This window comes from Bidens hawaiensis, unplaced genomic scaffold (assembly GCF_021521415.1).
Source record: "Bidens hawaiensis isolate Kalapana, Puna unplaced genomic scaffold, B.hawaiensis_p1.1 tig00015320_1, whole genome shotgun sequence".
Taxonomy (NCBI): domain Eukaryota; kingdom Viridiplantae; phylum Streptophyta; class Magnoliopsida; order Asterales; family Asteraceae; genus Bidens; species Bidens hawaiensis.
This window is the reverse complement of record NW_027492369.1, coordinates 237,501-264,690: the sequence shown is the minus strand read 5'-3', so window position 1 is coordinate 264,690 and position 27,190 is coordinate 237,501. Positions and strand designations below refer to the sequence as shown.

Genomic DNA, 27,190 nt, shown 5'->3' with positions numbered 1-27,190 from the left:
GGTGAATGGGAATGGTGGTGTTGTGCGTATTTATAGTGTAAGGTGGACCGGACTTGACGGAGTTTGTTAATTAGATTTATAAAAGTTTTGGGGTCCGGTTGTGTGTAATATTATTTATTATTATCATTATTAGTATTATTTTGGACAGTATTACTAAAAAACAGCTTGACTGAGAGTTAATTAAGCTAATTACGTGATTTTAGATCCAACTATCTTTTAATAGAAAGAAAGAATATAAAATTATTATTATTATTATTACTATTATGTGTCAATAATCAGTGGCAAAGCTTGAACTTTGTCATGGCTGTGACCGAAGTCACGGACCCAAAAATTTTCGGACCGATGGTTCGGTTCGTGTCGGTGGTTCGGGTCGGGTCGGATCAAACAATATGACATCTATATCTCTAATTTTTTTTATTCATTCAAAACGATTATTTTTACAATTAAAAAAAATAAGACCTAAAATATCCATAATATGATAATAATACGAGAGCTGAGAGGAGCGTGAGTACCTTTGTTCATCATCCTTTTTTTTTTTGGAAAAAGAAAAAAAATGTATCTTACTTTTTCATTATTTACCTAATTAAGAAGAATCAATATGGTAAGTTAGAGTAAAATTTCACCATACAATACTAATTAGAAGCTTAATTGACTAATTTCTTGTGACATTCGTCAATTTCCGATTCATATTCGTATTTGTAAGCCCGACCCGTTGGGTCGTTTTGATGTATATTCATTATTATTTATCATTAATAAAGTATTTCCGACATTTACGTTCAACGTTCGTTCATCTATTACTATGTTCAATTTATTTATGAAACCTCGAGCCTTAAACGTTAAGCGAGTTAAAACGCGTAAATAATCCAAAACCGAAAACCATTTAATTCGATTATTAAGTTTATGGTCAAAAGTGTAAAACTTGAAAACTTAGTTTAACTTGAAAGAATTTAAATTACATTTAATAAGTTTGATAAACATAAGGGGCTGAAACTGAAACTTTTATTTAAATCATAAAACCCTACCCGCCTCCCCACCCCGTTTTTCCGGCCACCCTCCGGCCGCCGGAAGCGATGCCAGAGGTGACCCAAACACCACCCAAAGCTATTATTTTAACCAAATATTTATATAAACGTGTTCCTCCGTTGACCTAAAGCATTAACCGACTAATTAATTGTGATTCCTTGCCGTAAAACACCCCGTAATCATCGCCGGAAGTCACGGATTTACCATTAATGCAAATATCGCGTATACGCTCCACCCCGGAGTATAAATAGATGCCCAAGCTTCATTACAACTCGCTCATTCCTCTCAATCCCCCTTTAATACACTGAGTAATCTGTAATTGGGAATTCTTATAAAATTCTTTTCCGGCAACTGGGTTTCGGCCAAATCTTAACATCTAAAGGTAATTGATATATGCTTTTTAATGTCGTTATACCAATAAACAAAACCCCTAAACTAATTGAAACGAACATGAAACAGATTCCTCAATTGAAATATTAGGGTTCATGTTCTTATGATGAAGAAGATGAATCTGAAATACTACATATATATATATTTTCTTATACCCAAGATGAATTGATCTTGTAGTCCAACTGGTTAAACCTGTACATCATAACCATGAGACCCGGGTTTTCATGCGTTTTTGTTTTGGTCCAATAACTATTATTAACATTATTATCAAAATCATTTAAACTGTTACTATATTTAAAGAATGGAAACCATAACCTTAACGAATATAAGACCCAGACCAGTTGGTTAACACTATAAACCCGTATCACCGAGACCCGGGTTCGAAACCCGGGTCAGACATATGCTTTTTCTTTTTATTATTATTAATTAATTCAGTTTAATCAATTAACGATTTTAATCATTTAAAAATCATAATACATTCATAAAAACCTTTTTAAATTAAATAAAAATTATGTAAATTAACTATAAAATATATCTCACCATTTTACATATAAAAATCAAGTTTCTCGTTTTCATAAGTCGTTATTAAAAATCGTGTAATAATCGCAAAGTAAACTTTAATTCTCTAAAAATCGTTTTGTTAAAGCAACAATTATATTTTCGACTTGTAAACAATAGTTCAAGCTTTTCGAACATATAAACTTTGTTTTCTCGTCATTAAGGTGCTTAAATTGTACTAATAACCAAGTCGTCGTTAAAACATAAATAATAATATAATAATGTAAGAGCCATAAGATTCGTAATAAAATTATAAAATAATAACTAAATTCTAAAAATTATTCGTGCAATTAATCAAATTTAGAATCCCGTTAGAATAGTCGTTAAAAGTTGTGTTTATTCTTATTTATAGTTCGTACGGATTGACCGCTTCGGTTTCCTTTGACGCCTTCAAGTTATTCTTATTCCTTTTTCACCACAACTACTAAGGTGAGTTTTTCACCACCCCTTTTTAATGTTTTAATGTTTTGGGGTAGCATATGTATCCTTATAAAAATTCAAGTATTATTTCTTCTATTACAAAACTACAATTCGTATATGGACTTGTGTGTTACTTGTATTACTTGCACGAATTGCACGATTGGGAAGCCTCATTAAGTATGATCATACGCCCCCCTTTGCACTCCGGTTCATTTGTATCGAGTGGAAAATGGCCTTATTATCCAAGTACGTTGGTTGTTACCAATTGGAAAGGACCTTACTTGCGCGATTATCCAAGTACGTTGGTTGTACCAACTGGAAAGGACTTACTTGCTCGTTTATCACATGTCTATGAATTGTATCGTTTTTATGTACGTATTTAAACTATGGAAACTCACCAGCTATATTTATAGCTGACCATATTTTATACATATGTTACAGGTATCGTGATTAGAGGTTGAAGTATTGAAGACACTTAGATTACTTAGGGTATTTCAATAAAAGAACTATTGTTATGGTTATGTTTTGGTTTGAACTTGTATTGTTACTTTCGAACTTGTGTTACTTGGCTTATTAAATGAATTAATGTTATTATGGTCACTTAATAGTGCCACGTGTGTTTGAGCAATCTGTACGTCACACTCGGGTGTTTCCGCTTAAGCCGGGGTGTTACATTTATTCAAATCCTCAATTCACAATTACAAACCCTAATTTTATAATCCTTGATTTAACAACACAAACCAGACCCTACCTATAGCTTTGCTGTCGGTGGGATTTTACTGGGTATGATTGATTTAACAACACAAAGGTAGAGGAAACAGACTATTATCTTGCAGTGGTGGATAAGCGGGGACGAGCGGCGACGGTGGATGACCGGCGGATGGCAGTGGGCCGGTGGGCGGTGGCGAACTCAGAACTCAGAAGGCAGAAGGCAGGGCAGAAGGGAAGCAGCAGGTAGGGCGATTGTTTTGAAAGAATTCCCGTTTGTTCTTTTTTTTTAAGTTATGTTATGTAAAAATTTACAACAAGCCCCTCAAAATTTGAGTGTTATTTAAAACTAAGTTTTTTATAATTTTTATAACTTTTGTTTAAAAAAACCGTGAGGTTTTATAAAAAAATCAAACGATATGGTATTTTATTTAAAAAAAAAATTTGGTGGTGACCGGTAGCTTTTTAGAAAAATAAATTGGCAGTAACCGCGTTTAATACCTATAAAAATTTTCGAGAAAAATCGTGAAATTTACCCTATTAACGGAGAAAACGGCAGTGACCGGGTCACCTCCGGTCCCTTCTAACCTTCGCCCCTGTCAATAATCAATATGATCCAATTTTAAATACTTGCGATGTATGTAATGTAGAGAGAGGTGCACAAATTGGGTTAAAACCCAAAACCGGTTTGGATTGAAAGTTTGAAACCGATTCGTTTTGGTCAGCAAAAGTTATAACCGGGTTATGATTGGGTTCGGTTCAGGTTGAGACCGGTTTCTTGACCAGGTTACAATTAGTTTCGGTTCGGGTTTTGATTGGCTTATGTTCGGGTTTTGACCGGTTCCGGTTTGGTTAGCTGGTTGAAACCGGTTTGATTTGGTCAATAAAAGTCAAAACCGGTTTAAGATCGGTTTCAGTTCGGTTTCTTAACCAGGTTTTGATCGGTTTCGGTTCAGGTTTTGACCGGTTCCGGTTCAGATTTTGACTAGTTCCTGTTCGGTTAACTGGTTTAGACAGGACCTGACGGAGTTTGTTAATAAGATTTGTAAAAGAGTTTGGGGTCCGATTATTACTTAAAACAGCTTGAGTGAGTAACTAAGGAAGTAAGAATCGTTCTGCCCACGTTACGGAAGTTAATTACATGATTTTGGGATCCAACTATCTTTTAATAGAAATAGAAAGAATATGATCCCATTTTAAATATTTGGTATGTATTATGCAATGTAATATGATCACAATAATAAAGTGCGATATGTCAGAATTTAAACGCATTGGTTGAGCCGAAGGTTTGTATGCCCTAACGGGTAACGAAATATAAAAGCTAATTTTTTTTAAACGATGATTAACGTTATCTTTTTTAGTTTTCAAAGTTAGCTTGAACCCAATAGTTAAAATGCAGGGGTATTGTTGGCAATTTAGAAGTGAAAATGATTTGAAGGTCATACAAGGAAAGACAAAATTGGTTTACAAATTGGCCAATGTACACTGGTGGTAATAAAGAGGACTTATTGTTGATTGATTTTAGACCCAAGATGGTTTTTGTATATAGGATTGTGTACTTGTATTTTGATCTTTTATTTTTTAGAAAATGTATAGGAGCTAAGCCCGATTTTAGATGCGTGTATAGATATCGGGTTAGTAATGTTAGGATTGTTTGCTTTCTTTCTTTTAGGGTCTTGACTAGTTTGGGGATATGTCCCGGCTAGTTGTGATGCCTTGTTTTGTTTGTTCTTTTTTGAATAAAAGTTTGCCAAGGCTTCGGCCTTTTTCTCAAAAAAAGTTAGCTTGGACCCAATAGTTAAAATGGATTATGGATTAAAAAATAGTTTTGAGTCCAGTATATTTAAGATGATTAAGATCCATATCTATGCTATAAAAAACATTTTAAAATTTATATATGTATATAAAAAAAATTGTGCGTCGGCCGACCGCTCGACTCAGCCTACCCAAGAGTCAGCCTTGGGTGGATTTATGTCGAGTTGGTTTAAAAAGTATGAGACTTTAAGAAGTCTTGAGCTACGTTGCTTCAATCTAGTTAAAATGTCTAGAGTTGCTTCAAGCTTGTTTACAAGTTTCATTTTCTTTTAATCGTTTTTATTATCAAACCCATGTAATACACATGTCTATACCGTCTATAACCTAGTTTGGACATATAGTTGTAAGTAGGTGTACAGCGAACATGACTTCACGATTGAATTGCGTTACAAATCATAAAAATAGTGAAGTAGCTGCTTTAGCTAATAAAACTACATATCAGGAACATAACACGATGAAGTGAATGTCAAATTTTAAACGACAGTAAATATACGTAGAAAACTGTTACACTTAACCATTTTTACCATTTTCTTTTACTTCATATATTTACCATCGAAGAATTAACCTTATGAATATCATTTGAATAGTTTCTTTTATTACACTCTTGTTGGGTATTTTAGACTTTTGATAACTTTTATAATATAATTTGATTGAATATTATGAAATTATGTTTCTAAATATGTGAAACATAATTTAACTTTATATAATAAGATGATAACAATCTTTAAGCTCTTTAGCTCACTCCCCATACCTACAAATTGACATAAACAACTAAATTTAATTAAATCCAATAAAATCATTATATATATATATATTTTTAAATATAGGTTGAATATATTTACCTGAACTTTACCATCAGATGTACCAATTAACAATAAATCTTCATTGTCATCAAGAGTCATGCACAAAACTTTTGAGTTTGTACCAATTTGTAGTGTTTCTTTCTTCACAAGTTTGTTTCTACACCACACTTCTACTGTCCCGGTTTTACAACCGAAGTAAATAAACTCCGAGCTAATGGCCATTGTGCGTACCTCGCTTGTTAGCGAGATAGACTGGACCAAATCATAAGTCGAGGCATCCCAAATCTTTAAGAATAAAAAACAAATATATTATGTCAAGAAACAATAATATAAAAATACCTTATAGTGAATTTGTGTCTATAACTTTTGATTTAATTTTGAGTAAATTACGGTTTGCGTCCCTGCGTTTGTATAAATCTGCGGTTTTAGTCCAATTGTTTCAAATTTGCGATTTTCGTCCTTGTGGTTTCATTTCACGTGCAATGAAATCCAATCCCACTAACCCCGTTAAGTCTGGTCGTTAAACCTACCAGCGTGTCCCTCACGTGAGGGGCATTTTTGTCCTTTCTTTCCCAAATACACCCCAGCCTCTCACATGAGGGCACTTGCGAATTAGAGCTGGGGTTTATTTGGGGAGAAAAAAGACAAAACTGCCCCTCAAGTGAACGGTTAGACTTAACAGGGTTAGTGTAATCAAGTTTAATCAGACTTAACAGGGTTAGTCCAATAGTTTCAAATTTACGATTTTCGTCCAATAGTTTCAAGTTTAATTGCAAATGAAATGAAACCACAGAGACGAAAATCGTAAATTTGAAACTATTGGACTAAAATAGCATATTTGGACAAACCACAGGAACGAAATCCGTAGTTTACTCTTTAATTATTTTAAACCACCTATTAATGAATTTGAGAATGAAACTTTTGGCCCAATATAATGATTTGGGTCATATATTATTTCGGGCCCAAAACTTTTGCCAGAAATAATGGTTAGGTGCGATTATGTTTTGGAGTGAGTTATAACCGAAACCGCACCATAATTTTCTATTTTTCAAGAAAACAAAACCGAACCGTCAATTAGTAGTTTCATTAAGTTATCTTGGTTTGTTTTTGTCGGTTTTTTCGGTTTATGAAGGACAAGGACCTTGAATGCAGTTCCATCTAAGGAAGAACATGCAGCATATATCAACCCATCATGAACCCGCAACACATTCACTCGATTCGCCTTAGCCAAAATCTTTTTTGAACTACTTTGAACAGTCACCAATGTCCCACTCGCTAAATCGATATCTTGAATGCTGTTATTCAGACACCCTGAATACAACCTTCCATTAACAAGTGCCAAACACTTGACAACTTTGCTTGGATTCAACAGCTTCGATTCTCCGCTCCACGAATTAACCTGATACAAAGTTAGGTTCAGGGGTGTGCATGAAATCGAAAAAACTTGCCAGACACCGAAAAAACAGGACGGAAACAAAAACTGACGGTTTGGTTTTATAAAATGAACTTACGGTTCAAAAAACCGAACCGAACTGAATTTATAGATTTTTTTTTATTTTAAGTAATTTATAAGAGTTTAATAAATATGTGACTTAATTTGTAAGAGTTTAAAAATAAGTAATCTATAAGAGTTTAATAAATAATAGCATGTACAATAAATAAGTATTTTATACGCGTTTAATAAATATGTATCTTAACTTTTTTTAACCCAAATGTATAATAATCAATAAGTTATTAATTAACAAACGGTTTAGCCTCAAATTCCTTTTTTTTTGTGTAGTTTTTTTCCGTCATAAAATTGTTAAGTTCGAATGACAAAACTGAAAAATGGAACCGACCCAAACAGAAAACCCAAAATCCAGTTCAGTTTAAGCTCAAAACCGACCCAAACAGAACCATGCACCTCGGTTTTTGAATTCTACCTTGATTCCCGCGCCTTGCGGAATAAAGCACGCGATGCTGTTTGCGACTTGCAGATTGTTAACATATTCTTTCACATCATACACTTCTTCGCAATGAACATCTTCCTTATTAATCGACCACACCTGGTTCACCAGACAGACAAAATGCATCATAAGCCTTACATTGTGGGGCCATCCATACACACGTGACATCCAATCCCACACTATTTCAAACAGCCGTCTGTATAGAGGTCAGACGGCCGTTTTGACCAACAGTTTTCAAAGTTTGACCATCTGTGGTTAACAAAAAACTGTCCTGAATATTAGCCAAATAGCCGTTCTGACCAATAATTTTCAAAGTTTAACAGTCAGAACGGCCATCAGCATATTGTTGCCGTTCTGACCAATAATTTTCAAAGTTTGACATTTTCGGTCAAACCCGCTCTCTAAGAGTTTTCTTAGTTCTTACCCTGATTGTTTTATCATGTGATCCGCTATATAGTGTATTTCCTGACTGTTGAACTGTTAAGCTAGTGACTGCTTTTGTATGTTCTCGAATCTCTTGCATAAGACGCAGAACACTATCTTTACCTTTACCTGTATTTTTACCGGTCCAGATCTTCGTTGTTTTGTTGAGAATTCAAAGAAAGATAATATTTATTAGTTCGAATGAATTATGATATTTCATCTTTTGAAAGCAAAAAAGATCTACCTTTATCGATCCATCCGAATGGCCCGTAAAGATCTTGTTTTTGTGGCATACTATTGATAGAACAACTCCATTTATGCTGCAATCTTCTTGAGCTAATTCTTTATGATTCCATAGTTCCTGATGCCAAAAATAACATATTATTATTGTTGAGCTAATTCTTTACGACTCGTTTAATCCATTTATCTAAACGTGCCAAACGGGTTGGCTGGCCGATTTGTTTAACTAAACAGGCTCAACAGGTTGGTTGTAAAAATTTGGGTTAAACGGGCTCATGCTTAACTAAACAGGCTCAACAGGTCAACCTGAATACGACCCGTTTAATTATACAGATCAATGACGTGAACACGGTCTGTGTTTTAAACTTGTTAGATATATTAACCGAAAACCTGATTATTTTCGAGTCATATCAAAAATCGCAGCCCGAGTTTTCATACAATAATAAGTGTTTCGAGGGCGGTTAGGACTACTTACAATGCTAGATTCATTCCCTTCCGAAAATACTTTAAGCATTTCAAATGCAACCGTGGATGATTTCTTGAATTCTCGCAAACCCTTGCTAATATCCTTCTTGTATATTATAATATCGTGTACGCCATCTAAAAGGAAAACACAAAGATTGACATGAATTTAAGAAACATAAGTGTGAAGTTATTCATAAATGGATGCTAACCAGGATCATGGATGAAGCTACTAAGTGCAAACATTGAAATAGTTTTATCTTCTGTATCTTTTGCAGACTTAAATATTGTCACGAACCGTTTAAGCAAACAAGTTCTTGCTATTTCTTGAACCCCTATATCAGGAAGATGTGTCAGCATGTCTAGAAGCCATGCTGCAGAAACAAAACACCCAAAACATATTTCCGCGTGCCTACTCTTTAATCCTTCGGCTAACGCCTCGAATATAAGCCCGACTTCATGGTTCGCTAACACAAACGCCATCTTTTTTTCCCATTCTTGTGCAGCCTTTTCCTCTTCCTAAAGTAAAATGTCACATATAATGAAATAAATTATTAAAAAACTATAAAAAAAACTACAAACCATAGTTTCTTGATCATCTCTGGACCGCAATGTAGATCTATAATTCTTATCAGTTCCGGCCCGTTTGAGAAGAAATTTACGAACAAGCAGCTTCCCAGAATACGAAAACCGCCCTTGGAGAGTCAAAAGCGTGTCAGCAGCCGCAAGTTGACCAGTGGGCGAGTCAACGTTCTTGAGACATGATATTAGATTATCTATAGCTTCTTCTCTGTAAATACTCATCTTTCTTGGTTCCACCTGCAATGAAATATGCGGGAAGCTCTATTATTATTATTAATATTATTATTATTATTATTATTATTTATATGCTTTAAGCGGTTTTATATACGGTCAAGAGTCAAACCAGAAGATCAAGCTGCAGAAGGAGACCAGCAATGATTGGTGACTGATCGACATGAGCCGTTTGAAGATGCACGAGTAACGTGTGCATAATACTATAAGTACCTTCATCTTTTATGATATGCAAGATTTGGTTATTGAATGTTCTCCTAGTTAAATCATCAAAACATATATGTTATCACTTAACTGTTTTAATGTATTATCATCTGCATATGTAAGGAAACCGAAAGATATACCTGTTTAGTTTAACTAACTCAGAAAGAAACTGCACGATTTCAAACCGTTCTTGATCATTGACTTCAAGAAAGCACTCTAAAACCGGACCAAGTTCGGCTTTATCAGCAATAATGTTTCTGCATTTACCATCTTGTTGTATACATTTTAAAAGTATTTTCATGGCTGCAACTCTTTCTTCTGCATATTCTAATTCCAAACACTTAATAATGGATTCCATAGCCTTCGAAGAAATAATACTTTTAATAACTTCTAAAACAGCACCATTATCATCCTCAGTTTCAATAACCTGTGCCAATAATATCGCAGCAGCTGCTTTTGGACTCATACACATTTTCACAAACTCATCTTCGCGTTTCTGGATAACGGTTAGAAGCTTATTCGCCATATCCGTTTGTAAGAAAGTGGAAATCGAATGTCTCAAAAGGTATATCAACACCACGGCTTCAAACAAACCGTTCTTGAATAAGGAGATTATGCATTCCACATCAGAATAAACACGTGTTAGAGTCGAAATGACATCATTATCTCTTGAACCCACCTCACAAAGAAGAAAAACTGTTGCTTTCAACACTCGGGTGTCAACCGAATTGAACAAAATCTCCACAAATCCATTGACAACAGGCGGTTTCGACAGCAAGTTTTGTATCTCATTCTCACCTTCCGTTTTCGCTTCTTGCCAGAATCTTTCAATCTTGAGAACCGCCAACTCCGCCTTTTTCAAAACTTGTGAAGTACAAAGATCTGTTATCACAAGTCTAAGTTCATTAATGTTTCCATCAAACGTTTTTCGGTCTACGACACTATTAAGAGAATAATCATAAACCGGTTGTGGGACATGAACATAATCGGTTTCTTGATATTCAAACTGATCATTGCATGGTGTCAATTCTTTCCAGCTAGCAATCAGTCTTTTAAGGACATAATTAGTTTTAGGAAGCTGAAGATTGTGAAGCTTCTGGTGAGTGATCGGGCACGTGTAGTTTCCTCTATCGATCCATTCTTGAATCGCTTTACGTTCATAAGTTTGACCCGTTTCAAGAGTAACCGGATCATTGAATATAAGACTTGTTATTGGACATACAAAATCTTTAGGTGGTGTATGCTTTCCATTACTAGACTGACTCTCAATATCTTCCATGAAAGAATCAAAAGCATTAAACTTTACAAACAAAAATGAATTTTTTTTCAAGAACTTATAATCAGTATGCAAACTATAAGTCCAACAATGCCATTGTTGATGTTTTGTTGTGTTTGAATACAAGACAAGATTTTTGCTTAGGAAAATCAGTTGGACAATGATGAAATATTATGTTTTTCTTGTGATTATCAATTAGCACATTAATTTCGGCCTTCGAATCTAAGGATTAAAGTCCAGCAAGAAATGTTTTGGTACGAATTAGAATCTTTATCCGGTAATTTCGATTTCTTTGAGGATCTTTTGGAAAAAGATTTGAACTTTTGCATAAGTTAGGATTAGGAAAAGACTAATCAAGTGTTCTTGAATTTGTCCTAGTGAAATACAAGACAAAAACAAAATGTATTATAAAAGAAAGATATAAGTAAAAACCAAAAACCATTATTCTAATGTTTTTATACAAACAAACAACAATGAGTGTTACAAAACAAGAAATAACTCATTTAATTATTATAAGGTGTATTGGTTTCTATTAATCCAAACTATTATTTTTTGGTCGTTGCCGGTCTCAACTAACTAATTGGTTGGTAATGGTCCCACCTTTTAACATATTTGTTCCCAACGGTCCGCGACTAACGCTGTTACTTACAGGTCGCTAGAAAGATTTTTGACTTTTCCGGAAAAAAATGTCATTTTCCGGCCAGAAGCGCTTTTCCGGCGACCTGTAAGTGACAGTGTTAGGATTCTGTTAGTGGCGGAACTTTAGAAACAAATACGTTAAAAGATGGGACCATTACCATCCAATTCGTTAGTTGGCACCGGTAGCGGCCAAAAGATGATAGTTGGGATTAATAAAAATTAGTACACCTTATTATAAACACATTATCAAGGCAATAGTTGTACAAATTTAATGAATTTAGCAACTGCATTTTGAGATGCCAAAGATTCAAAATTGTTAGCTTCATTAGAAATTGAAGAACCTCCACCAGCCAAATCAGAAAGAGCTCTAATCACAAGAAATGGAACATTTTGTTGATAGCAAATTAAGGCAACTGCAGCACTCTCCATATCAACTGGTGTCACATTAAATTTGGAATTTAAAAATGTTCTATAAGCCTCATTATCTATAAACATGTTTGCACTCACACCCTTATCAACTCTTGCCACTTTAGGTGCCCTTGGTAAACAAGTTGTTGCATTTATACACTCCTCCAACTTCAAACCCTACATTATCACAAAAATACGATTCACGCCCTTTTGTTTCCGTTAAAAAAATGTATATTGGTTCTTATTAATCCCACTTATTGTTTTTTGGTCACCGCCGGTCCTAACTAATGAATTGGCTACTGATGGTCCTAATTTTTAACGCATTTGTTCCTAATGGTTCGCGACTAACAGAATCCTAACGCCGTTAGTTTCAGGTCGTGGAAAAACATTTTTGGCCGGAAAAGTCAAATTTGTTGCCGGAAAAACCACCTAAACACCGCAACCACCACCAATTGACTCACCGCCAGCCAATTACCACCACTTGAGCACCATCAACCGATTCCGACGATGGTTCTAGGGTTTTCGGCGACCTCAATAATTGGGGTTTTTACTTGAAAAATGTTCCTAAATGTCCGATACAAAGCTACCAAGATGTTTGGGACGAAAATGTTGGGTTTTCGGGGAAAATTTGAGTTTTCCGGCCAAAAACGTTTTTCCGGCGACCTAAAACTAACGATGTTAGGATTCTGTTAGTCGCGGACCGTTAGGAACAAATACGTTAAAAGTTGGGACCGCTAGCTGCCAATTCGTTAGTTGGGACCGGTAGTGACCAAAAGACGATAATTGAGATTAATAAAACCAATATACCTTATAAAAATCACTTATATACGAACAAAAATAAGTACCTCGAGTTTCTTGGAAAGCGTGAAGTAGTGCTTGTCAACGGGCACCCAAAATACGTGTTGTCTGGTTTCTGGGGTCGCGTTAATTAGGAATACTTCTTCATGTTGATACCAGACATTATTTAAAAGGTTGTCTATGGTTGTGTCATTATTGTAGTCCGAGAACTTTAGGTAACCGATGTCTCTTGTGTAGTCACCATTGGATTCTAGAGGTAACTCACTTTCAGGCCCTCGTCCATATCTCTATAATGACAAAAGTTACCATTAAGAGTAAGTTATTATCTGATTCAATATTCTACGCATTCGTCCTATTTTTAATCATTTTTGTTGCCTTTAGTTATTATTTCATTCTATTGTAGCATATATATATGATACCTGCCATGACCACAAGCCTGTATGAGCCCAAAATTTTGGGATCACCACATGTCCTATTTCAAATTCGCTATTTGCATTTCCGGCTATGCCAAAATGTAGAACTCCTTTTACGTTGAACAAACTCAACAACAATTGTGTCGTACTACCTGCATTTAGCTACGTAAACAAATAATTAAGTTGTTAATGCGTACAAGTTCCTAAAAAGTAAAATGATAAAAAATGCAATCTATCATTTGTGATGTAACTTGTAAGAATATGCATAACTAGTTAAATACAACTAACAATCTTTGTTAGATTTTGGTACATACCATGCTTAATCCGGTCAAAACGATAATGACCCTTTGATTTTCAATAGTTCCTACACGAAATCTTTTTCCTGTTGTAAAAAAAAATGTATTAGGTTACATAATTTCAACAATACTAGTAAGGTCATATGCATTAAGAAAAGAAAGTCGCATGTAGTTGATTTGACAACAAAACAGAGGAGAAGGGTGATGAACGACGCGAGTTCTCCTGGAGAAAGTCCATGAGATGGACTTGCAAGGACATGAGAATGTAGCTAGCGAGCGTCAGAGGGATTATTGGTGGAAAAAGCGTGAACGAAAGATCCTGCTAAACTGAATTGTAAAGTCATACACGTCAAGCGTAGCGAAAACAAATCTGCGGATGCGTTAAGCAAGCTTGCATCATTAGCCTTCACCCATTTGGGAAAGGACATCCGCATTGAACTCCTTGAAGCACCATCAGTCCCGCACAAGGAAATTTGTGTCATCCAAACCGGTACAGAAACGTGGATGACACCAATAATAAATTACCTTGCAGCGGGTATACTACCAGAGTCAAAAACACAGGCAAGAAAAATACGTTGTAAAGCATTAAACTATCAACTCATCGATGACATCTTTTCAGACGTAACTTTCTTGGCCCACTCTTAAGATGCGTGGGCAACCAAGATGCTGACTACCTCCTAAGGGAAGTACACGAAGGCATCTGTGGAGTACACGCAGGTCCACGCGCTGTTGTAGCTAAGCTAAACAACGCGGGATACTTTTGGCCGGGGATGCATACGGATGCGCTGTCATACATCAGAAAGTGTAGGTCTTGCCAGCTCTACGCACCCAACACGCATCGCCCGAAGAATGAACTTGTTCCAGTCACCTCTTCATGGCCATTTCAGAAGTGGGCCATCGATGTGACAGGCCCATTTCCTACAGCAGCAGGAAACGTTCAGTTCCTAGTGGTAGCCATCGACTACTTCACCAAGTGGATAGAAGCAAAACCCTTAGCCCAAACAACCTCAAAACATATTAAAAAATTTATTTGGGAATTTATTATTTGTCGTTTTGGACTTCCACAGACTTTGGTGAGTGATAACGGCACCAACTTTGCTGACAAGAAGCTACAAAAGTGGCTAGAAGAACTTCAAATCACCCACACCTTTACCTCAGTGGCACACCCGCAAGGTAACGGTGAGGTGGAAAGAGCAAATAAAAGCATCGTCGAAGGCATAAAGAAGAGACTCCTGGAACACAGATCCGGCTGGGTAGACGAAGTTCCACACGTCCTTTGGGCAAACAGAACGCTGAAAAAGGCCAGTACGGGAGAAACCCCGTTCAGCCTCACTTATGGCACTGAAGCCATGGTCCCAGTCGAAATTGGTTTGCCCTCACCAAGGGTCTTGATTCAGCCAGAGGACAATGATGCGGAAAGACGGTTAGACCTTATGCTAACCGAGGAACGCAGAGACTTAGCCGCAGCGCGTGAAGAAAACTACAAGCGACAAATGCAAAAGTACTACAACACGCGGGTAAAACTCTGCAACTTCAATGTAGGAGACTACATATTGCGTAACAACGAGGCTTCAAACCAAGAGCGCCCAGGAAAACTGGCGCCGGTCTGGGAAGGACCGTACATTATCAAAGAAGTTTTGGGAAAAGGCGCATACCGGCTCGAAAGGCTCGATGGCACTCCTATCCCAAGAACATGGAACGGAGCTCAATTACGCAAATGTTACATGTAGATCAATTCCAAACTTGTAAAGAAAAGGCCTAGAGCCACTTCTAATGGAAATGATTCTCCTTTCACATTGTGTTGATAACCTTACATTTATACTTATGAACTTCCCACGCTGATATGCCGGTATTCACCGCATAAATATGGGAAGAAGTAAGTCGTTGCGTGTGGAAGGCGGCAAAACCTGCATAAACACATAAAACGGTAAAAATTTCTAAGGAAAACCTTCACGCAGGTCAGCTATAGGTGAAGTTTGGTCATCCCAATAAATGAAAGTGACGGTACTACCCGCACAATCATGATAGAGGAAACTGAACATTGACCTATTGGCAACCGCGCGTCGAAAGGTTAACTTATTAAAAACACTTAGAAAATTTCAAAGGAAAAGATGAGGAAAACTTCCACGCAGGTCAGATATAGGTAAGGTTTAGCCATCCTACTAAGTGAAAGTGACGGTCTTATCCGCACAATCACGAAAGAGGAAGCAAAACTTTAACTTATTATCTGCCACGTTGAGAAGTTAACTTATCTAAGTACTAAAGAAAATTGCTAAGTTAAAACAAAATATGAGCGAAATAAACAAGGCAAGGCATTAACAAATAATTTTTATTCCATCAACATTCAAACATTACAAGAATTGCTGGGTACATACCCGCATACAAGATTAGAAGTCTACAAACATAAAAATCTACTCTAATGGTGGAAAGGGATCTAAAGTATCAAGCTTCAGGACCACTCCCACTTGGACCCGCACCATCAGTAGAATGTGGCGGTTCAAGGAAAGCTTTGAGGATAGCTAGCCCATCATCAGCAGCAGCAATCTCGTTTACCTTCTCCACCACTGGATGCGGGAATGCGGCATACTGATTCACTGCTTGGTCATACGCAGCTTCAGTATCCACATTGTAAAGAGGGAAGTTGGAAGGCGGAATGCCTTGTTCAACAAACCCTAGACCAAGCAAGAAGCCAGCCTTTTCCCCATCCTCATGAGAAGCGTTGAGGGCTGCGCTCATCGCATCGTCATATGATGTGTTCGTGAACACCCGATGCACAACCTAAAAACAGAAGTATATCAAAAACTCTTCAAAGCGTAAGGAAAAGCGTAAAGAAATTGTGAAACTGCGCATACCTGCGACAACGCTTCTCGAAGAAGCCATTCCTTGGTAACCAGAGCCTCCTGGAGGGCAGCTTGAGCTTCATTACGGGCGCGTTCGGCTTCGTTCTTTGTAAGGTTGGCAAGCAACACATCTTTGGCTGCAGCCTCTTCGACGCCCTTTAGCTTACGCTCAGTGTGGTCAAGCACCCCCCTCTGGTCCAAGATCTCTTGGAGCTTCTTGGCATCTTCCATGGCCAAGGCATCATGAGCCTGCTGGAGCCTCTCTAATTTGGCTTTAAGTTCCTCATTCTCGATGCGTAGAGGCTCAGCAGCAGCTTCAGCCTTGGTGGCCCTATCGGTTGCGTTCCGTGCAGTTTCCTTAGCCAACCGAAGCTGTTCATTAACAGCTTGGGCGGCCTTGGAACGGGCCTCGAGACGAGCCTGAACGTCAACCTCAAGGGCCTTGAAGGCCTTCTCCTTTTCCGCAGCAACGGCGGCAAGCTTCGCATTCTCCTCCCGGATAGCCCGCGCTTGAGCCACTTCAAGGCTACGCGCCGTCTTTAACTTGTCGTTTTCACGACAAAGTAGCTCGACGCGCGGCTGCATCCGGGCGAGGAGGATTCGGAGCTCGTTGGACAGCCTACCTTCCTGGTAGCTGGCCATGGCCTCCCCCAGCGCACCGCTTGGGGCGGCGTGACGCGCCCATTCGACGCAATCCTCAGCAGTCAGGAGGGTCGTTCCCCGGCGGATCTTCCACCGAGGAGCGTACACCTCGTTGGAATCACGAACTGCAATAAAACAAAAAACAGTTAAGAGAGAGAAATGATGAAAGGGATATAAGCCAAAATAACCCTACGCACCTGTAGGGTCGACAACAGGCCGATAGCCACCAAACCCATCACCTGAACCTAAGGGATATCCATCCAAAAGGTCAAGGAGACGGGAAGGAGGCAAGGATTGGCTAGACGCCCCAACCCCAAACGTACTTGAAGGACTGGCCGTAGTCGCAGGCGCCGGAGGAGACATGGTGGAGGCTGTCGCGGTGGAAACCAACGGAGGTGAACTCACAACCGTGGCCGCGGCTGCGGAAGAACCCGCAAGAGAAATCACCGCCGGCTCAGTGATGGATTCTGTGAAAATGGCACTGACGGCCGGTGGGGATAATGTTACAGCTGGAACAGTTGGCTCAACGGGATGAGCATCTGAACCAGTACTGCAAGCAGGCGTAGCCGCCTGGGTCATCGCCTCGGGTAGGTTGACCAAACCTACCTTCATGGGTCCAGAGCTGCTCCCTCCCGCTCCACTCTGGAATGCCTTAGCATCCACGCCTGCACGAAGACAAGATATATAAGTATAATAGCGGAAAGATATGAAGTTAAAGTTATGTACACTTACGGGTCTTTTTGAGCTTGAAGGTGCGAACAGGCGGGGACGAACCCGATGGAGCCGGTCTCTTCGTACCGGTCACCGTCGCCGTCCTGGGCTGCTCGGAGGTGACAGCTGTTTCAACCTCCGGAGCAGTGGTCTCAACACCACCTGGGTTCCCCGCCGCCTCTTCACTCTCGGTCTCAGACTCAGACCGGTTCACCTGGTCGGCGGTGGAGGCTACCTTCGCCTTGCCCTTCCCGCCAGCAGCCTTCTTCTTCCGCGCAAGAAAAGGACCATCTGCGGATTCCTCATCAGAAGATGACAAGATTAGAGGAATTCCGGCAGAGGTTTCAGCATTCAGAGGGCAAGGGTTAAATAGTCTTTTACCTGGCCGCGTGGCGCTCAGTATTTCGTGGCCTGGCGGGTAGGCCTCCACAAACCGATCCGCAGTCTGCGCAAGGATGGGCAACTCGTTCTCGTCAAGAGCGCGAGTACCCAACCGAGCGGGACCGTCAGCTTCCCGCGGATGCAGGAGGGACTGCAAGTCATTTCCCTCTGAAATAAAAAGAAAAACAGTTAGAAAAAACCTTAAATCAACAAAGAAGACGGAGCATACCGTAAGGGATAAAGTTCAAACCGTATTCAAGTACGATGAGAATCTGTGGCGCATCCGCCCCATCATCCTTCCACACCCTGCTCATACCGAGCATCACCATCCCGGACTCCGGAAAGCGGTAAACCGGAGTCTGGATCCGGGAAATCTTGGAGAACCATTCCGCTTCCTGGTAGTTGGAGGCGTGAAGGCTGGGGAGAGCTCCCCCGTTCTTAAATGTCATCGCTATAGGGACGACACGGGCAGAGATGTAAAAGAACTCCCGCTTCCAAGACCGAAGACTGCGCTCGGTAGCGCAGATCTTCAAACCCTTGATCCGGGTGACCAGGGTGTACCAGCCTTGGATGCACCTCCAGGAGTAGAAGGTCATCAGGCGGTCGACGTGGGGATCCACGCCAAGAATGAGGCACACCCACTCAAAATGGCGGATCTTGGCGATCGCCATTGGGTGTACCTCCGTCAGGTGCACACCGTGTCTATCCAGAACAAGGTATACAAACTTCGTCAATGGGAACCTAAGATTCCCATAGACGAAGAAGGCGGCATATACCCCTATTTTGCCCTTGGGGGCATTGTACACCGTCTGGTGTGGCTCCGGAAACTCAGGCTCGAACGGCTCGAGCATGAACTTCCGGACGATGTACCGGTAAAGCTCGATGGGAAGAGCACAATGGCATTCGCCAGTAGTGCTCTTATCGTCCTTATCGGACGTAGACGTCGGGTTCTCGACATACAAGTCAGACTCCTCGACGATAGCTTCTGGATCATGAGTAGACGACATGTTTTGGAGGTAAAGAACGATTTCAGGAGAATGCTCGACAGAAAGAGTATTCGCCGGAAATCGCTTAGAAGGAGAAGAGAGAAGTGAAAGTGTGGATTACCAAGGACCCTCTCCCCTTTTATATACTCATCGCAATGAATGCGATGAATTTAATGCGGAGGAGAGAGAAAAGAGCTGGTGCAATGAAACTATGACACATGGAAAAAGCAAGCTGGCAACAGCTGTTGACGGGACGCGCGCCGTAAAATCCGCACCCAAGCGCCCAAAAAATTGCGCCCACGCGCCTGAAAAAGCGTCTGGAATGACCATGTACTGTCACGTCGCCATAACTTCCTGCACGTCCTGAAACTGTCAGAAGAAACCGTCGGACGACGTTTCAACAGTTTGGACTGTTCTTATCCTTACACCAACTCTTCGAATTTCAAAAAGATTCAAAAAGATTCAAAAGTAAGCGGGCCTATACCCCTTACCTTGGCAACCAAGTAACTATAAGACAGGTGCGAGTACAGTGTCAAGGCAAAACCCTTCACATACTTAGCACCCGCAGGGAATTGAAGCCATGAATACCTTGGGAAGTAAAGTAACTATAAGACGAGTGCGGGTACAGTGTCAAGGCGAAACCCTTCACATACCTAGCACTCCGCAGGGAATTGAAACCAAGAAGGATCTTCTGGGCCATGCTTGCGGAAACGAGAATAACATCCTCGCATAGCGGGAACGTCGAGAACTAGATTGTTAAAAGCTCCAAGATGGAATTGGTTGTTTTAACATAATTGATCACTATGTTCAAAACTACCAAAACCTCATGGAGAATCTACACAAGTGGAACTCAACGCTCCTGACTTGCGAGGAGGTTATGTTGGTGCATAAATGTCAGTAGTTCATAGTCTAGTGTCTGTAATCGAGTCTGTAATGTTATTTATGTTTTTGTTTAAGCGAAGTTGTTAACAAGTTCGCCTAGGCGAACTTGTTGAACAAGCGAAGTTATGGACAACTTCGCCTGAACATATCAGGCGAAGTTGTCGTGTATTTATATATAGGTTACGGCTTGTTTTGTGTTGGTTAACAGGTTAAGAGGTTAAGAAGTTAGTCGTTTTGAGTCGATCGAGTTGACGAGAGTCTGTATCAGTGATTCATATCACGTGAGTTCGGTTATTAATATATAACGTGTTTCGGTTTATTCGTGTGTGTTTGTTTGGTTTGCTTTCTACGCTCGTAACGATCTACGCAGGGATTCCGCACCTGAGTAGACCGATATATCTCGTGCGATCCGTTCAGGGAACCTACAATTGGTATGAGAAAGGGATTATCATACGAAACAAGGCGAGGCTAGTCGTTAAAGGTTTTAATCAACAAGAGGGGATTGATTATAATGAAGTGTTCGCTCCTGTCGCAAGGTTGGATGCCATTAGATTGTTTTTGGCGTTCGCTGCTTATAAGAAGATGAAGGTATTTCAGTTGGATGTGAAGAGTGCGTTTCTGAATGGGAAAGTTGATGAGGTAGTGTATGTTGAGCAACCTCCGGGTTTTCCTGACCCAGACTTTCCTGATCACGTGTACAAGTTAAGCAAGGCATTGTATGGACTACATCAGGCACCTCGTGCCTGGTATTCAACTTTATCAGATTACTTGCTTGAAAATGGTTTTGAAAGAGGGAAGATTGATAGCACGTTGTTCGTTAAGAGAGAAGGAAGCGACTTCCTGCTGGTGCAAGTCTACGTGGATGACATTATCTTTGCTGCATCTAAAGTCTCCATGTGTCAGGAGTTTGAGGACGTCATGAAGAAAAGGTTTGAAATGAGTGCTATGGGTGAACTAACTTTCTTTTTAGGATTGCAGGTTGATCAGAAGAAGGATGGGATGTTCATTCATCAGACCAAGTATGTCCATGATGTGCTCAAACGCTTCAAGATGGAGGACAGCACTCCATTCGATACTCCAATCTGCGTCAATCACAAATTGGGTGCTGAGTCAGACGGTGATGCAGATGTGGACCCAACTCAGTATCGGGCTATTATAGGTTCTTTAATGTACTTAACTGCTTCTAGGCCTGATATAATGTTTGTTGTTTGTCTTTGTGCTCGTTTTCAGGCAAACCCAAAGGAATCTCACATGAAGGGTGTGAAGAGGATCTTGCGGTATCTCAAGGGCAAACCGAAGCTGGGGTTGTGGTACCCGAGAGGAGGAGACTTGGAGCTAGTCGCTTACACAGATTCTGATTATGGAGGGTGCAATCAGAGTCGGAAGTCAACAACTGGAGGATGTCAGTTTCTTGGTGGCAGATTGGTGTCGTGGCAATGCAAGAAGCATACTTCAGTCGCAATTTCAACCTGTGAAGCAGAATACATGGCAGCATCCAACTGCTGCTCCCAGGTTCTTTGGATTCAACAACAGTTGCGCGACTATGGTCTGAATTTCTTACTTATACCTATTTGCATTGATAACACAGCTGCTATCTCAGTAACTAACAATCCCGTGAAGCACAGTAAAACTAAACATATTGACATACGTCATCATTTTATACGGGATTGTGCTGAGAAGAAACTGATTGTGCTTGAAAAGGTGGATACGCTTGATAATTTCGCTGATTTATATACTAAAGCGTTTGACAAAACGAGATTTCAAAACCTTATTGAGTTGAATGGGATGATCAATCCCGAGTAACCATGCTTTTCAAGTTATATTAAAAAAAAAAAAAAATCATTATCGCTTAAAAGTATGTCGGTTACCACAGTTTGAAGGACATGTCTTAGGATATGTTTGGTCCTCAATTCTACTTGTAGATTTTGAGGATAGCCATTAACCAACGGACTGCAAGTGACCGGGGCGGTTTATGATGAGTTTTCATTCTTTCGCTTAAAATTAGTCGATCATACTTGGTTAGAGGGACACATACTTGTATGTGGTCGGTCCAGCTGATCCATTGGATCTTCGGGATAGCCGTCTACCTGAAGACTTTGTTTTGGTCGGGGCGATTAATGTTAAAAATTTTTTTTAAAGGGAAATGAAATTATTTTTCAAGTCTACTACTTCGTAAGAAGTTCGTTAGCTGTGTTTAACAGAAAATTGATCCAACCATGGAAAATGATAGATATACTGATTCTGTGTGCTTAACTAGTGAAGTTATTAGGCTTAAAAGGCTTTAGGACAGTCATTGTATGTCATGGTAACTTTTTATGGTGCGTAAAAGTAGATGTGATACAAACTAAAACTACTTGATTTTACGTGGAAACTCCTTACGAGTTTTGCATGTCTTCATATATATCTTTCCGAATGATAGGCAGAAAAACGATTACCCAGTCATACACGAGCCCGTAAGTGTTCTGATTCCCGTGAAGATAGCGTTTCAAGAAACTGCAGTGATCCAGATTCGGGACTTGCAGTTGGTTACTACTCTGAAGTCTATGTAAATGTTTATCATAAAAAAAAAAAAAAAAAAAAAAAAAAAAAAAAAAAAAAACTTATGAGTTATTGAAACATTCTAGAGTTCAACATATCAAGACTTCTTCATCATGGAGTAAGAAAGAGAACGAGAAGGAGATGAAGAGTAATTACAAACTTAATCAGACACTAAGGGTCGAGGTCAATTCGGGGTGACTTGGGGAAAGCCAAATACGCTTTGAGAATAGATAGGAGGCATCAAAAATTTCTGAGTTGTTGCCCACTTAAATTTTGAGGCATAATTGAACCTAACTCGTATCACAGAAACAATGAAAACCATCTTAAGTTATTTACCTGCTTACAACCTGTCTCTATATATCATAATACAGCTAAACACGGATCTATGTGACAGTCCCGTAATTAGTATGATTCCTGTTCGGATATTTTCTAAAACATAGTAGTCCCTATCGAGACTGAAATTTGATCCCTTATACTTTATTTTTTAAAAAAGTTTCTTGTACTTAGTTAGTTTTATGATTTTGTATCTGGTTACTTGGATTTGAACGTGTCATTTAATTCTTAAAGGTAAGTTTTAAAACAAAATTGCAAAATATTCAAACTATAGGGGTTTGATTTGAAAAGTTTAGGCGAACTTGTGAATAACTTCGCCTAGGCGAAGTTATCCACAACTTCGCCTGTTTAACTCCGCCCCTATATAAAGAATTCTTAAGGTCAACAGTGTTCATAACTTTTTCAATCTCAGCGAACTTATTCCGTATTTTCCGGCGAACTTAACAAGTTATCAGCGTAGTTGTTGTTATTCCGATTACTTGTTCTTTTTCCCAGTTTCCGTTACGTTTCAAGGTTCGTGATGCCATTACATTGTATAATCTTTGTTCTTCAATGATAATCAGTGGTCGTTTCGAACCGATTATGAACCTCGAACCGTCGGACCTTCAAATCGGACTTTCAAAACTTGTTTTACGTGTTCATGAGCAAACTGATCGTCCGGACTGCCTTAATACCATGTGTTTTACTCTCCTAAATCGTCAAAATTGGCCGAAACACCAGATTTTCGATGTTTGAATCGATCTCACTGTCGCCGATTCAGATTCAGGCGAACTTAAGGTTTAGGCGAAGTTATCCGTAACTTCGCCTGATTCTAAACTTCGCCTGAGGCGATGTTGTGGTGAGGCGAAGTTGTCATTAACTTCGCCTGGACCTTTAAAATTTTTAAATTATTAGACAAACTTAAAGATGAAGCGAAGTTTCTCCCAACTTCGCCCCAACTTTAACTTCGCCTATACAGAAGTTATCACAACTTCGCTCATGGTAATAAGCGAACTTGTGTTACGCCTTAATGTTTATCTAACTTGGTTCGTTTGTTGCAGATATGGCTGCTGTTGCCGGTGCTGGAGGTGCTGGAGGCGATGACGGAGATAATCAGAGACAATTCTTCCCGGGTCACAACATGTTCATCACCTTAGACCCGGAAGCGAGTGGTGTGGAGGATTACCGGGAGATAATCACATTCCCCCTTCACTCGAGGATATTCCACGCTATCACGACGACTCTGCCGATTTCCTTACCCAATATCGAGGATTTCTGGCAGACTGTGGAGTACGATTGCCGCGTTGAGCCCCCGGTTATGCGAGCAACCGTCAACAACCAAGAAGTTCAGTTCTCGTCTGAACAAATACGGGTGGCGTTACGTTTCGGTGAGGAGACTAGGAATGACCCTACAGAGTTTGTGGCTCCGTTTCGTGATGGAGCATTTCTAAGAATGGGCTATTCTGGTCCATTGGGCGATACCCAGAGACGGAAGGGGTTCCTGCTTGATCAGTGGCGCTTCCTCATGCACGTCATGATTGTGTGTATGTCTGGGAGGAAGGCGGGTACTGACGGAATGGGTGCGACCATGCAGTCTGCAATGACTGCTCTGACTTATAACAAACGTTATAGTTTTAGTCAGATGGTCTTTTATGAGATCGACAGACAGAGGAGGGCAATGGCTCGTGAGCGGTTCATAATGTATCCAAGATTCATACAGATGATCTTGAACCATGTAGCTCCGAATTTGCCTCAACGACGCCCAATAAGATACGTGGAGAGTGTGAGCAAACGTATCTTTGCTCAATGCCGTACTTCGAGTGCGAGGAGCAAGCCTGAACGTCGTCCATAGCATACTCCACTCTTTGGGTTCTTAATAAACCCGGGGTATGTGCCAGCTCGGGGGGATGAGTTCAGAGACCCTTAACCACAACAGGCAGGAGCAACTCGAGATGTACCTACTGTGCCTGTGGTGTCGGCTGAGGAGGATGTAGACCTTGATGCTGCATTTGGCGGCCAAGGATTCTTCGACATGGACCGTTTTGATCCACAAGAAGAGGTGCAGGTCTCTGCTGCACAGGTTAGGGAAGTGCGTGTTACTAGAGCAGCTACGACATTGGCTGACTCAGATCTTGATGAGGTTATGGATGAGGCGAGAAGGATGATGGTGAGACGGGAGAGGACGTTAGGGAAGAGAAAGAGGACAGTTGCTGATAGTGAGTCAGAAGAAGAGGAAGAGGACATTCACAAGTTGATTATACGTTCAAGACGGGAAAGGACAGGTGCAGGTATGGGAGCTGGAGAGACTTCAAGAGTTGTACGGTTCGCTCCATCCGCACTGTCAGGTATGTCGATTGTTCCTACTTCTGTACAGGTTACAAGCGCTGCGGATGTTCCCGTGGTGGCTACATCAGCTGTCGGCATCCCATCCATCACACTACAGACGACGACTCCGGAGATTGTGTTGTTAGCACCTCCAACGCTTACTCCTTCAGAGGTGGTGGCACAATTTGTAGAGTCTACCGTCGTTGCAACTGCAGGGTTGTCGGTCACGATACCACCTGCGGTTACGTCCACAACTGCTTCTGATGTCCCGGTTACATTCGAGATCCCTGCTGAGTATACTCAAGACACATCTAACATGAGGTTTGATTTCGATGCAACCCTCTCAGACTCGGAGAGAATAGCTACACTTGAACGGGTCGTGGCAGAGCAATCGAGGATAAACTTTATCCAGACCCAGGCTATTCAGCGCCTTGTAGCAGAGAATCAACTACAGTCGTCCCTCCTGGTTGAACATGGGCGAATAATAGATGCTATGAAGGAGTTCTTGGCATCTCAGGGGGAGACAGGCTGTAGAGGCGACAAGTTAAGGACAAAGAGGAGAAATGACAGAGACGACGATCCCAATGCACCGAAAGGTGCAGGTGGTGAGTTGCCAAGAACTACTCAAGCTCTTGGGACTTCCACAGCTCAGGGGGAGTCTGCAGGTGCAGTTGGTGGTGATGAGGTGGTGATGGTTGATGATGATGATGATGTGATCGATGCGTTGAAAGAACTGGATGATGATATGCTAGAGGATGATGTGATGTTTGATGATGATGTGCTGCCTATTGAGGAGATTGAGAAGATTGGAGCACAGATTGTGATTGAAGATGAGATTGAAGAAGGTGAAATAATTGAAGAAAATGTTGAACATGAGATCCCAGATGTTGAGAAAGCCGATATGGGTACTGAGATGGAAATTGATGAGACTGAGTGGGAGGAGCAGCCTAGATGGAAGGAAGGCTGTGCTCATTGGTTTATTAAAACTAAGAAGCCTGCTGTTCCAACCATGTTCAAGAAGAGTTATAATATCAAAGGCTATGCTGAGTCGAAGAAAGGAATTATTTGTTGGCTATATGATGAAAAGATAAAGTTGTTTGTGGTGAAACGTTTTGATGGGATTCAGTATTTTAAAAGAACGTTGAGATCTCTCAATACATTGCCGGAATGTGAGGTGAAGGATTTGGCTAGATTGGGGCTGATCAATAGAAGCGACGACAACATGGCAAGGGTTATTGGGAAGATCGTGTGGAAAGAAAGCATAAAAGAGAAGAAGTTTGAGTTATTAAAGCCACAGAAGGGAAAGCTAGTGGAAGATAAAGAAAGGGGAATGAGAGCAGATGGCAAGCCATGGATGGTAATGAAGTACAAACCGATTCGATGCATTAAGGAGGTTCCAATGGAGATTATGCCTCAAGATGTGTTGAAGAATCTTAAATGGTGGTATGTTGATTGCCAGACTGCTGAAGCCGTGATGGAAGACGAAGACGAACAAGAAGTGCTGAGGGTGTATGATCCGATGCATCTTGTTAACTTATCGAAAGCTGATCTGCAAGTGTTGAATGAAAAGAAGATATTCTATATTCCTGCTTGGAAAGACGAAGCGAGGAAGTATCAGCGAGTAGTCACGGTATGTGTTAGAGAAGGAGTGCATGCGTGAAGATTACAAGACAAGTGCTTAAAGATCAAGATATGAAGCTACTGCCAAGGGGGAGTCTGTTGGTGCATAAATGTCAGTAGTTCATAGTCTAGTGTCTGTAATCGAGTCTGTAATGTTATTTATGTTTTTGTTTAAGCGAAGTTGTTAACAAGTTCGCCTAGGCGAACTTGTTGAACAAGCGAAGTTATGGACAACTTCGCCTGAACATATCAGGCGAAGTTGTCGTGTATTTATATATAGGTTACGGCTTGTTTTGTGTTGGTTAACAGGTTAAGAGG

General features: G+C 40.1%; 1 protein-coding gene and 1 pseudogene across 2 annotated transcripts in view; both read right to left on the bottom strand.

Annotated features, from left to right (window-relative positions):
* Positions 1 to 5,647: 5,647 nt before the first annotated feature.
* LOC143548926 (putative E3 ubiquitin-protein ligase LIN-1) lies at positions 5,648 to 11,126 on the bottom strand. The gene is made up of 11 exons (XM_077039962.1): positions 9,946 to 11,126; positions 9,714 to 9,858; positions 9,371 to 9,607; positions 9,001 to 9,307; positions 8,802 to 8,926; positions 8,331 to 8,447; positions 8,088 to 8,237; positions 7,640 to 7,762; positions 6,859 to 7,116; positions 5,757 to 6,002; positions 5,648 to 5,665 (listed from the first exon to the last, which is right to left on the bottom strand). The coding sequence occupies exons 1-11, from the start codon at positions 11,082 to 11,084 to the stop codon at positions 5,648 to 5,650; spliced, it is 2,865 nt and encodes a 954-aa protein (XP_076896077.1). The 5' UTR covers positions 11,085 to 11,126.
* An 840-nt stretch (positions 11,127 to 11,966) lies between these two features.
* The window catches only part of LOC143548947 (bark storage protein A-like), an 18,057-nt pseudogene continuing 2,833 nt past the window's right edge, over positions 11,967 to 27,190 (bottom strand). The window contains exons 3-5 of the transcript XR_013138045.1: positions 13,346 to 13,501; positions 12,974 to 13,213; positions 11,967 to 12,305 (exon numbers count right to left, since the gene is read on the bottom strand). The product of XR_013138045.1 is annotated as a bark storage protein A-like (transcript). The remainder of the gene's footprint in view (positions 12,306 to 12,973; positions 13,214 to 13,345; positions 13,502 to 27,190) is intronic.